General features: G+C 44.7%; 2 protein-coding genes across 4 annotated transcripts; one reads left to right on the top strand and one right to left on the bottom strand.

Moving 5' to 3' along the window:
- Positions 1-57: 57 nt before the first annotated feature.
- On the bottom strand, positions 58-3,611 carry znf668 (zinc finger protein 668). 2 transcript variants are annotated; one of them, XM_085416086.1, is made up of 3 exons: positions 3,551-3,611; positions 3,113-3,229; positions 58-2,518 (listed from the first exon to the last, which is right to left on the bottom strand). In XM_085416086.1, exon 3 carries the CDS (start codon positions 2,508-2,510, stop codon positions 549-551), a length of 1,962 nt encoding a protein of 653 aa, XP_085272212.1. In that variant the 5' UTR covers positions 2,511-2,518; positions 3,113-3,229; positions 3,551-3,611; the 3' UTR covers positions 58-548. The 2 variants fall into 2 exon arrangements, with proteins under 2 accessions (XP_085272212.1, XP_085272213.1); XM_085416087.1 differs by having other exon boundaries at positions 3,113-3,572.
- On the top strand, positions 2,725-11,281 carry znf646 (zinc finger protein 646). Of its 2 annotated transcripts, none has more exons than XM_085416083.1 (4): positions 2,725-2,928; positions 4,324-7,132; positions 7,361-8,437; positions 10,195-11,281. In XM_085416083.1, the coding sequence occupies exons 2-4, from the start codon at positions 4,530-4,532 to the stop codon at positions 11,087-11,089; spliced, it is 4,575 nt and encodes a 1,524-aa protein (XP_085272209.1). In that variant the 5' UTR covers positions 2,725-2,928; positions 4,324-4,529; the 3' UTR covers positions 11,090-11,281. The 2 variants fall into 2 exon arrangements, with proteins under 2 accessions (XP_085272209.1, XP_085272208.1); XM_085416082.1 differs by lacking the exon at positions 2,725-2,928 and adding an exon at positions 3,646-3,785.
- Positions 11,282-12,801: the final 1,520 nt, after the last annotated feature.

Consider the following 12,801-nt stretch of genomic DNA (forward strand, 5'->3'; position numbering starts at 1 on the left):
CAAAAAAACAGGACCACAACACAGTGAATCTCCGATTATTACTGATTGTTGCACACACGTTTTTATTGGCATAAAAATGTGATTCCTCTTGGCATTTCTGAATGCCAGCGACCTTTTGCAGCTTGACAAGTTGTTTTAGCAACACAGTGAAGCAGTTACAAATTGTTCAGACAAAAGAGATTCAAAAAAACATTTAAAAATGTTTTATAAAAACATGTCGGCCATAAAGCCAAGGATTTAATTGTTGGTTTCGTTTGTTTTCTTTATGGTGGATTTTTATGATGAGATTACAACAGATACGACAATTTTATAGTAAGGTACTTATAGTACAGTATACTGTATATTTTAATACATTAACATATAATACACATAACTGTTTTTAAAAATACTGCAGCAATACAAAACAAAGACCAAATGTCGACCGTTTACATAAGGATAATGCGTTTTTGATGTTTCTTAAGGAAGTTATTTTGAAAAGTCAGACCCATCTAAAAAACAGCTTTAAGGCCACGGGGTAAATATGTGTGGAATTAAAATGACAGAGAAGCTTAAATCCCCTCTTCTTTGACTAAGTACTCTCGAAGAGACTGGAAAGCGGTGACGGGGACAGTCACGGTCGGGACAGTCAGTGACATGGTGCCGGGCTCGACCGACGAGGGAGAAACCTCACTGGGGGTCGGAGGAGAAGGCAGGGGGTCTGTGTGAATGATGTTTATGTCGGCGAGCTGCGTGGCAACCGGTGCGGCGTCCGCGTGAGTCCGTAAGTGCTTGCGAAGGTACGCGGCGAACAGGAAGGCTTTGCCGCAGTGGGGACAGCTGTGGGGTTTGCTGTTGGAGTGGATCTTCTGGTGCTTGCGCAGTCCCGATTTGTTGAGGAAACCCTTGCCGCAGCTGTCGCAGACGTGCGGCCTCGGCTTGGGATGCTGCTTTTCGTGCTCCTGCAAGTCTGCAAGCTGTGCAAACTCCTCGTGGCAGGTTTTACAGATGTGCGAGCCCAGCGACACGATTTTGGCAACGGACTGGGTAGAGTCAATGGGGTGAAGGTTTTCATGGGTCTGAACTTCTTCCCAGGTACCAAATGTAGCATCACAGTGAGTACAAGAGAACTGAGGGAGAGTTGTGTGGGCAGTGAAGCCTGAGGGTGACCCAGCCTCTGTCTCCTGCTGCTGCTGCTGTTGCTCAGACTGCTCAGCGAGGTGAGTTCTTTCGTGTTTGCGCAGGCTTGAGGACACCACAAATGACTTCAAACACTCCTCGCATTTGAAAGGCCTCTCTCCAGAGTGCACACGCCGGTGCTTGTTGAGGCTGGAGCGCTCAGCAAATGACTTGTCACACTCTGTGCACATAAATGGCTTCAGACCTGTGTGGACGAGCATGTGGCGCCGCAGATCCCAGGAAGCTACGAAGGCCTTGTCGCAGCTCTGGCATTTGTACGGGCGCTCTCCAGAGTGAACGCGCTCGTGTACGGCCAGGTCGGCCGGCTGCCGGAACCTCTTGGAGCATTTATCGCAGGGGTAGGGCTTGAATCCCATGTGGGCTCGCTGGTGCCGACGGAAGCTGGAGGGGTCTGAAAACATCTTGCCGCACTGTGGGCAGAGGAACGGCTTCTCACCAGAGTGAGTGCGGAGATGGGACTGATAGGAAGAAAGCTGGGTGAAGCCTTTAGTGCATTGCTCGCACTTATAGGGTTTATTCTGCGAGTGGATGCGCTGATGGCAGGCCAGGGAGGAGGAGCGGGAGAAGGCCTTGCCGCAGTCCGAACACAGGTAGGGTTTTTCCCCAGTGTGGGAACGCTCGTGGTTTTTGAGGTCCTTCAGCTCAGTGTATGTTTTGCCGCATTCGTCACAAGCATACGGTCGATGGCCCTGGTGGTTCCTTCTGTGCTTTCGGAACACTGAGGGGTCAGCAAAGCTCTTCCCACACTCGGCACACAAGTATGGCTTCTCTCCCGTGTGAGAGCGCATGTGCACCTTCAGTTTGGACAGGGTTGGGTAGCTCTTAGAGCACTGACGGCAGGAGTACGGGCGCTCTCCACTGTGCTGTGTCATATGGATCCTGAGGCATATCGCCTGCATGAAGGCCTTGCCACATTCTGTGCATACAAAAGGTTTCTCCCCAGTGTGAGAGCGGCTGTGGTTACGCAGCTCTGTGGGCGTCTTGTAAGCTTTGTGACAGCTGGGACACTGGAAGGGGCGCTGGGCTGAGTGAGTGCGCTCGTGCTTTGAGAGCTGAGCCTTGCTCGAGAATGTTTTGGCACACTCGGGACATGGGTGCTGCTGCCGTTCCTTCACATGTGCCGACTGCTTGTGGCTCTGCAGAGCTGACAGACTCTTAAAGGCCTCTGTGCATGCAGTGCATTTGAAAAGGGGTTTGGCTTTCGGAGGCCTGCCTCTGCCACGTTTTTTTGCAGGCTGATCCCTCTCCACCTCTTCCTCTTGGCCCTCTTCATCCTGCACAGGAGGGGTGTACTCCGCAGCAAGAGGTGGACTTGCAGGCTGAGCAGAGGCCATCTTTACATCTACAAAAAAAGATGATGGCAAAAAAATGTACCGTTTAATAACAATGTAAAAAATAAAAACACACCATTGGCAGCTTGGGATAAAAATTCTTCCACAGACATGAGGGTGTTAAGTCCTATGACTTTTATGGATTTGAAGAGTACAACTTTAATGAAAGTGGGTTTTGAGGGATAAGAAATAATCAGTCAGATAATAAAAGAAATATGTGGGTGTGCAGTTAATAACAAAATGGCTGGCATTAGGACCTCAGGGACAATAAGCTAGCCGCTTTAATGCCAAAGGAAGTTGGCGAGGTAATGTCAGAGATCATAGTGCATGAAGATGAACAAGTGGCATGTGCACGACCAGAGAAAAACACCAGAGATCGCAGCTTAGGGTGATGGTACTACGAGCAGCCCGGGCGTGTTATGTACGTATACCCCTCCGCTAGCTTTAGCTTGCTAGATATTTTCACTAACTCAAAATGGCTGGCTTTAGGACCGGCTGTACCGATTCATTCCACAGTGCCATCATCATCATTACTGTACATGTACAGCATGTATTTAGCTAAGTTAGTTGCTTGCGTGTATTAGAAAAACAAAAGTCGATCTTACCGGAATCAGGGCATTAATCGCCGTTCGGTAAAGGGCTTCGTTTACTGTGAGACACGGTGGCTGCCGTTGACTGGCTGTGCGAGAGCGGACGGCTCTAGGACCATGATGACGACAGCTCTTGGAAAGCCAAGCGTGTAATACGTTTAATTATAAAATTTTATTTTATAACACACATCATAAATGTACAATAAGCCCTCTAGTAAGATACTACAGTCCCAATAAAGTTCGACAATTGTGTGTTAAAATGGAAAGATGCTTGCCCAACTGCTCAACTTAAATGCAAATCTAGCTATTTTAGCTAACCAGTATGTTTTGGGGCGGATTATGTAAGATATTTTGAGAATGAACTAAAAATGAACATTCACCTCCTGCTTTTTATTTGCTTAAAAACAACGTATTATATATATATATATATATATATATAATTATTTTTTTTACCGGTTTATCGATTAGCTGCTGCATCTTGAGCTAGTAGAGTTACTTTTGAGAGGGAATTATTTCTCTGTTGCACATTTCCTGTTTCCTAGCAACAAGCGCAATGTGGAAATGGGGATGGAAGAAAAAAGACAATTGGAAAAAGGGGGGCTGCCCTTTACACAAAAGTGATTTTTTTTTTAAAAAAAGCGAGTGAATATAGGTCTTTGGGGCTCGCTTGGAATAACTACTCCCGCAGGTATTAAACTCCGTGCAGTCGCTGGTCTTTGGAGTTTCGCGTTTAAAAACGCTTTCTGCTGCAGTAGGTGCAATGTTTGTTTAGCTAGCCAAGATGATGCTAGCTCATACTCCGCTAATGTTAGCTCACTGCATTTTGAAACCATTCATATTTAAGTTTCTTCCTCTTCCTAAAAACTCAACGACAGCGTGCATAATCCGCTCCGCTTTTGATCACGATGTGGAGAGTGATGCGGATTTACAGTGTCAGTACATTTGCATTGACAGGCGTTGTTTTCCTGGTGTATTGACATAGCTAGTTCAGTTAGCCTGTTGGTGCAGAGGTATAGCAAAACCTGTCAGACTGTTTACACTCCGCTATTACGTCTTCCCTCATGCATGTTGACTACTGGTGGTAACACATTAACTCTGTAATATAGTTATCTAAAAGTTTGTACTTTTCATTTGTATGAGTTTAATAGTAATGAGTTATCTGCGGCGTCCTAAAGTGTCTAATTTGACGTGCTTTATAAAACTAATACTGTTTCTGTTCTCCACAGCTCCATTTCTCTGGATTCTTCAAATTCAACTCACTTCAGTGATCTGATGGGACCTGTTTTTGACGTATTTCTGTGGCTATATCCCATAGAGAGTCCTTGCATCATATTATAAAGAACTGCCTTCTTTTTATATGGATAAGAAAGGCATCTAATGCATTTCCGCCCTATTTTGTGTCTGGCGCACTTAATTCAGTCCATATCTTGTGATGGCTTTGCAAGACCATGGCAGGACAACAGGTTTTCCTTGCAAACAGTGTGGTATGGTGTGTCCCAGTATGCCCAGTCTAGTCGAACATATGGAGTGCCATCAGGAGCGAGATGAAGAACGCAAGTTTAAATGTGATGAATGTGGACGTGGTTATAGGCATGCTGGTAGCCTAACTAACCACAAAAAGACTCACGAAGTAGGTTCTTTTCAGTGTAATATATGTGGAAAAGAAAACTCTAATGCCTCGGCCCTGAAGAGTCATCTCCGGAGCCACACTTCCCTTAAAAAGTATTCCTGTGCGGAATGTGGAAAAGCTTTTCGCCTGGCAACGCAGCTGGCTACACATCAGAGGGTTCATTTTGCCAGACAAGCAAAAGAGCAGTCATATCGGAAGGTGGACACGGAATATTCCTCATATAAAAACAGACATGAACTTGAAAACGATCACCCACATCATCTTAGTGAGCACTTGGCCAGCGTTGGGATTTCCACAGTAAATGGCCCATCTGAGGACAAGGCTGAGATTGTTTATAATGTGCAATCGGAGACCTCAGAGGATGCAGTAAATCGACCATTCAGGTGTGATTTATGTGACAAGTCATACATACACCATCGAAGCCTGACCAACCATAAAAAGACTCACCAAGTGGGAACATTTGAGTGCACAGTATGTTTCAAACTGTTCAGTAACATGGCTGCCCTTTACAGCCATCAGCGAACACACAAGGCGAGAGGCGGGACTGACCTCACTTCGACAGGTGGGTCATACGCAGGCACACTTCTTGACCAGTTTTCACCTCAGAGCCAAGATGCTCCAGTAAACTTTTGTCATTTATGTCAGGTACTTTTCCCAAACAATGAGGAGTTCCAGGAACACATCCAAATGCATAACTCTTCATCTCTGTCATTTGGTCTTCAAGATCCATTGTCAGAGAGCCACAGTGTATCATATGAAAACAGTATTGCTTCACCCGAGTCCAACTTTTATGCTTCTCCTATAAACAATATTCCTCCGGTGTCATCAATGGATAGTCATGGAGACTTTGATACACAAGAGAAGATTAGAAGTAACACTCACATGTACTCTGACTGCTCCAGTAATCAAACCCCATCGTCCAATAGCACTCAGGGAGATCCCCCAATCATGGACACAAACACTCTCAGTCCTACTCTGATGCCCACACAAAATAATTGCAATGCACCTGACATTGAAGAGACTTCAACTGTAGATTCTGATGAGCGTCCCTTCAAGTGTCAGATCTGCGGTAAAAGCTACCGGCACTCTGGGAGCCTCATCAACCACAAAAGGTCACATCAGGTTGGGATTTACCAGTGTTCCATCTGCAGGAAGAATTACCCTCACCTGGCAGCCCTCAAAAGTCATCTTCGCCTCCACAAAGCTCAGCCGTCTTCTCTTAATCTCAGTGCTGAGGGAGACTGGCTCTCCTCAGAGCCTCTGACTTTGGATAACCAGCAGGGCTGCTTCTCCTCCCAGGATGAAGAAGAGAACAGTGCTCATCCTGTGCTTTGTATGGATCAGGAGAATGGAATTGATGGCAGGAATGGAGCACTGTACCACGAGCAGTTTAATCAGGACTTCTCCCAGGATATGACTGTGCATCTACCTCACAATGAACACCTGATGCAGAGGCACATGTGTGCAGACTGTGGTGAGACATTTGCAGATATTGCAGGGATTAAGTCTCACAGCTGCCCATTGCTGAATCAGCAACATAACACTACTAATGGTGACTATCACAACAGTTTAAACTTCCAGGTCAGTAATGGCCATTGTGAAGTTGGAAATCCAGGAATTAATGTTGAGTTCCAGGGTCTGAATGCTAGCCACAACCAAAGTCACTTTGAACAAAATTTCCAAGAAAATGTTGGAAGTGAACGGCTGAACAGTGGCCAAGAAGATGTTAACACAGATGAGGAAGATGATGGTGACCTTTATCAGTGCTCCATATGTGGCAACAGCTACACAACCATGAGGGCTCTCAGGAGCCATCTCCGAGGGCACACACAATCCCACGGCACTCCTACAAGCTCAGGTCCTTCTTCCACATCCTCTCATGAAGATTTGAAAGATGGGGAGTTAGGAGAAATGATGATCTGTAGTACATGTGGGGAAAGTTTTGCCAATCAGCAAGACTTGATTGCTCATCAGCTTGTGCACAATCAGGACCAGGTAGATAATGTTAAACCTTTCCACATTAATAATGATGTTTCTGAAAGCAAGGAGGAAGCGCAAAACATCATCTGTGGAAGCTGTGGCATCTTTTGCACCAGCTACCATCATCTTGAGAACCACAACTGCACAGCTGAGAGGAAACAGGAGTTAGTGGACAGCAAGGAGGAAGTGAAAGTAAACAAGGTTGCCCAGCACCAAGACACGGGTGCTGACAAAGACATGGTCAATACTGAGAAACGTCAATACAAGTGTGATCAGTGTGGCCGGTCATACAGGCACGCTGGCTCCCTCCTCAACCACAAAAAGTCACACAAAACGGGTGTCTTCAGATGTCTCGTCTGCCAGAAACGCTTCTACAACCTGCTGGCCCTTAAAAATCATCAGAGATCCCATTTTGATATTAAGAGGTTAGTTTGGCATGAATGCACACTATTAATACTATTAATTAATTTTATAGATGATCTGTGCTTGTTGGAAAGAAGGGATTAAAAACAAAGCTTTGCTTATAGGGTCGGATTTGTGTTTTTGTCTGTCACGGAGTCAAAGTGTTCTGTCATTGTGGCTTTACTTGTTGTGGAGATTGTGCCCAGTTTTTCAAACATAGAATTAACTATAACCCTTGTCTCCTTCCTTAGGCATACGTGTCACGAGTGTGGGAAAGCTTTCAAAATTCAGAAGCAGCTACTGAATCACCTGAGAAGGCACAAAGAGAACCAAGCCAAAATCCAGGAACTCAATAGCCAGATCCAGGCCCTTATGCAGATGAATGGGACCAGGTCAGATGGAGGAATGCAGCCCTTAGCTTCAGATGCCAATCAGGATTGTAATTCTGCTCTGCGCTGCAAGGAGCCAACTGAAGAAAGAGAAACGCAGACAAAGTCGGAGATGTCAGTGAAATCGGAGGATGCAGGTGACCGACGACCTTTTGCCTGTGACCAGTGTGGTCGCACGTATCGCCATGCAGGAAGTTTGGTTAACCATAGAAACTCTCATAAAACGGGTCAATATTCCTGCGCAGTTTGCAACAACACTTACACCAACCAGCTAGCAATGAAGAACCACTTACGCACCCACTTTGCATATAAAAGGCACTCTTGCCAAAACTGTGGAAAGGGCTTTAGAGGAAGGAAGCAGCTTTTAGCTCATGTCTGTGGAGACCTCAGAAAAGATAGGTCTGGAGTCAGAAGGGGTCTAAAATCTAAAGCCTTTAAGTGTAAGGAATGTAAACAGGCCTTTTTCTCTGCAGACCAGCTGGCAGCCCACACCTGTGATCAACCTTCGGGTAGCAGGGAAGCAGATTTAAATACGTTTCCAAATAAAGAGGAGCGACCTTTCAGGTGCAACATATGTAATCGCAGCTATCGCCATGCAGGCTCACTGTTGAATCACAAAAATACCCACAAGACGGGGCACTACTGTTGCAACTTCTGTTCTAAGCCCTTCACTAACCCCATGGCTTTGCGCAATCACACACGCATCCACACGCAAAAGAAGAAATACGTGTGTCTGACATGCGGAAAGGCCTTCCGTCTCGCCAGCATTCTGCACAATCACCAGAGGGTCCACAATCGGGCGGTGAATCACTTTAGCTGCTCTTCATGTGGGAAAAGCTTCCAGGGCAGGTCTGGCTTGAAGAGGCATCGCTGCCGCAGAGGTCAGGAGAACGCAGGATCTGGAGTCCAGCAGTCAGAGAGAGGAGACAAGTGTTTCATGTAAGTCTTTTCTATTAATTATTATTGGAGTGGTTTTCTAATTCTTTCACTTGTTGATTATTTTTGTGTGTGTGTGTGTCATTTTGATAAAGCCTGACTTTGGCCAGACTGATACGTTATCCCCTGCTAAACTGACGCAGACAAAGCTGGGATTTTTTTCATGCATATTAAGCAACTTGTGTTTGCATAAGAAACAATATCACTGCAACAAATTTTGCTAGAGAGTACTGACAGCTTCATTTTTAAGTATGAGTGCTAACAGCAGCCATGGTTTAAAGCATTTTGTTTTAAAGTTGTGCATAAATTTAATTGTAAAACCTTCTATCCCATTCTTGTTAACCTGATATCATTTGAGTTTGAATGTGAGGATGAAGTGGTAATAATTTGGAGGTCAGATGTCATTGTGACCTTGTTTAGCTACAACTAGAGAATTCTTTCAATAATTATGATCAGAAATATACAAAAATGTTTAAAATGATAAATGTTCATATCCAAAAGGTCAATGGACAATCTCTTTTTTTTGGTTTGTTTGTTTGTTTGTTTTTTGAAAGCATCAGTGACCTTATTGTCACAACACTCCTCTCAAACACTCTTTGACCTATGGCTGTGAGTATCATTCACAGAGTTGGGGAATGGCTGCAATCACAGCGTTGCGAAATGGTGAAAGATGTACCCTTATGCCTCCTTGATTTAGAGATGGTCTTTCCTTTTTCACATAAATGGCCTCCTTGACTCCTCGCTCAAACCAGAGTTCCTCCCTGTCCAGGATGTGTACATCCCCATCATTGAAAGAGTGGCTACTGGCCTATAGGTGTTAATAGATGGCAGAGTGCTTGCCTGATGAGTTAGCTCTTCTGTGATGTGCCATCCAAGGTCAGAGGTTGTTTGGTTTCCCTGATGAGGAATGGATCACAGCAACCCTCCTGACACTTAACAGCATGCACTACATTATTCTGTGTGTGTCAGGGGGACCCGATCCTTGAGATGGACCAGTTTTTGGCGCAGCGCGTTTTGGGGTTTAAAAGCCACAGAGACGCGGTGTTTTGAGAAAATGCATCTAAGCTGTTCAGATACTCCTGACACATAAGGGATCACTAAGGGTGTTTGTTTAGGCAGCAGCTGATCTCTCCTGGATCGCCTTGGAGAATACTTTAGGTGGCTTACCACATTTACTCAGGGCCTTCTTGATATGATGTTCTTCTGCTTCCCTGGCCGCTGTATCTGTGGGGGTGATTTCAGTCATTATGCAAATGTCTTGTTTAAAAAGGTTGGGGAAACCTGCAGTCAGCTGAGACTGAAGAAGCCACTTTGATGACTGACTAAAGATTTCTCACACTGAAAATGCTACGTCCAAATGAACAGAATCAACTTTTGGGGATTTCCTTACCTGGATGATTGAGTGTGCATCAAGGTTAAAGTTGATTTATGTGATGTTCGACAAGTTTTGGACTGAAAGTACGGTGAGACCAGTGGGAGAGGGGGGGAAAAGCTGAGCACTGAGAGCTTTTTTGCAACACTTTGCTTCATAGGATTTGTGTGAAAAATACAAAAACTGCTGCCTGTGGGCTTCGGCTATAACTTGTCTGGTTAATAAGGGTATGAGGTTATGAGACAGTAATTCTAGTTTGATTCTGCAATGTACCGAACATTAACTGTAATGTCACAAATAGTTTTATAAATCATTCACTGTTGGTTAACATATTTTGAGTTGCAGTGTCCTGTTGTTGTTTGTTAATTTTATTTATTTCTTGCCACAGGTGTGACTTGTGTGGGCGCTCCTATCGCCATGCGGGCTCCCTTCTCAATCATAAAAAGACACACTCCGAAAGCCTCCACCACTGCACCTTGTGTCTCCAAACATTTCCCGATCCCGTCACTCTGCAGATACATTCCCAGATGAGGCGTCAATGCTGCCCCGAGTGTGGCAAGACCTTCTGTCTGGTCACCCACCTACAGAGCCACATGGAGGTGCACTCAAAGGACCAGGTTGTGGTCTGCAGCTTGTGCCAGCAGAGCTTTCCCGACGCAGCCAGCTATCAGGAGCACCATAACATGCACCACGTGGCTCAGGACCACTACCAACAAGACCAGGATGACGCTATAGATAACAACCTCTGCTGGGACTCAGGAGTCAGTCAGTCCATGGGAATGGGAGGGATGCACAGTGAAGTTCCACCACCTTTGTCCCATATTCCAGGAAGCATTCCTAATTCAGAGAAGAACAACAACACTTCTGCGACAGAGGAGAAGAGCCACGTCTGCGAGCACTGTGGGCGTACTTACCGTCACGCCGGCTCCCTCCTCAACCACAAGAACAGCCACAAGACGGGCTCCTTCTTCTGCTCAGTGTGCCAGAAGGAGTTCACCAACCTGATGGCCCTGAAGAACCACCGACGGATTCACACAGAGCCCAAGCGCTACCAGTGCCTGGAGTGTGGGAAGGCGTTCCGGGTGTCCACTCAGCTCATATGTCACCGAAGGATACACACCAAAGAGAAGCCTTTTGCCTGCCTGCTGTGCGACAAGAGCTTTTCCAGCAAGTCCAACCTGCGGCACCATCAGAAGATGCACCAGAACACCCAGACCTTCGACTCCTCATTTAACATGGACGCTAATGCATTTATGGACCTTGACATGGGGTCTTTTCTTTAAAGAAGTACTAAATGGCATATAAAAGAAGAGGACATATGGTCCTCATATGCTTGTGTTATTTATCCCTCAATCAGTAATTGTAAAACAGTATTTATTTTTTTTCAGAAAGTGCTCCTTGGTTCTAACAGATGCTCCTTTGAAGATACGCACTTTTCATCACTGACTTCCAGTCTTACCTCCAAAAAAAAAACAGATGGTGACATCAATGGGACATCTCCAGAGGGATTGTTAGTCAGCTTTTAATAAGGCCTGAATGTTTCCCATGGATACACTGGATCCCTTAAAACCGGGCAGGTGATGAAAAGATTAGTATTCACTCATTCCTCAATGATGAACCAGCCAACCAAAGTGAACAGAGAAGGTTCATGTAAGAACATAAAGCCGATGACACATTTTTGTACAACAGTACTGTTATAACTCTCGCTATGTATAATTGTGTTCAGTGCCTCTGTGAGTTCCCTAGGAAACTAAATATACAAACTGTATATAACTCTGAATCTTTTTGTTAGCTCTGCCATCAGTGTTGAGGGACTGCTCGCCTTCCTCATATCAGGCAGGCCGGTTAATTTTAAGTCAAATACCTCTGGGTGTGTTGAAAGGTCAAAGTGATTAACTGAAACCATATTACGAAATAAATAGTCGTACTGCTAATAATATTCAATATTGACATTCACGTCGAGTGACATCGTATGCTAAAATGGATGTATTTATTAATTTATTCTTATTTTTATTCGCATATTTTATTAGGAAAAACTTTCTGAATGTTGTAAAAGCTGTCTTCTAAAACTCATGTAGCCTTTGAGGGATTTCTCATCAGTCGATTGGTTACTCATTAATTTTCAGAATAGGCAGGACCGAGCGAGCCAAGGATGGTGTGTTATTGTTAGCACTCAGGGTTAACCTTTAAAAGGAACGTACCTGATGTGTAATACATTCTAGAAAATCTGTTCTCAAACTGAGCATAGTTGTTTTTGGGTTGTGTTTTGTTTTTTTTTTTCTTTCATCTTTGAAAAGCATCAGTCACATTTCAGTGCCAGTGCCTAAAACGTACATTGATTGTAGCAGTTTGATGTTAACAAACCTCATTTCTCTCTGAGCGTTATACTCTAAATGTTTTTTTCTTTTTCTAATGGTAAATTTAATTTAATTGTAAATTTGTTTAATGTATCGTTGGACCTGGATCTCCTCAGTTCTAGTTACACTTTCATTAAAACAGTCAACACTAGCATTGCACCCATGCTTATGGAAACAGGCAACAAATTAAAGGAGAAACCAACATGATTGCTCAAGGCCCTAAAGTGAGAGCCCTGACACCATCGTTTTTATCCTCATCAAACCATTCAGTGACCCCCCCCCCCACCCACCCCTCTTGGGGCAGTATAACGCGTCACCTCTAAAGGAACAAGAAGACCTAAACATACCAGAAACATTGCCCACCACTTTATATGAATGAGACTGGATCCCTCTGCTGCAGGGATATTTTATTTTTCCTTTTTTTCGCCTGTCTGTCCGCGGCCATAATGCCTCATTTCTACTAAGCACAATTATTAAAATACAAACTTACCAGAGCTTTATTTATAGTGAAAACCGGTTTCATATTTACTGTTCATCCATCCATTCGCTTCCGCTTATCCTTTTCAGGGTCGCTGGAGCCTATCCCAGCTGTCATAGGGCGAGAGGCGGGGTACACCCTGGACAGGTCGCCAGTCTGT

The sequence above is a fragment of the Rhamphochromis longiceps genome, linkage group LG8 (genome assembly GCF_057381845.1).
Source record: "Rhamphochromis longiceps isolate RC_006_pf linkage group LG8, R_longiceps_female_GT1.1, whole genome shotgun sequence".
Lineage (NCBI taxonomy): Eukaryota > Metazoa > Chordata > Actinopteri > Cichliformes > Cichlidae > Rhamphochromis > Rhamphochromis longiceps.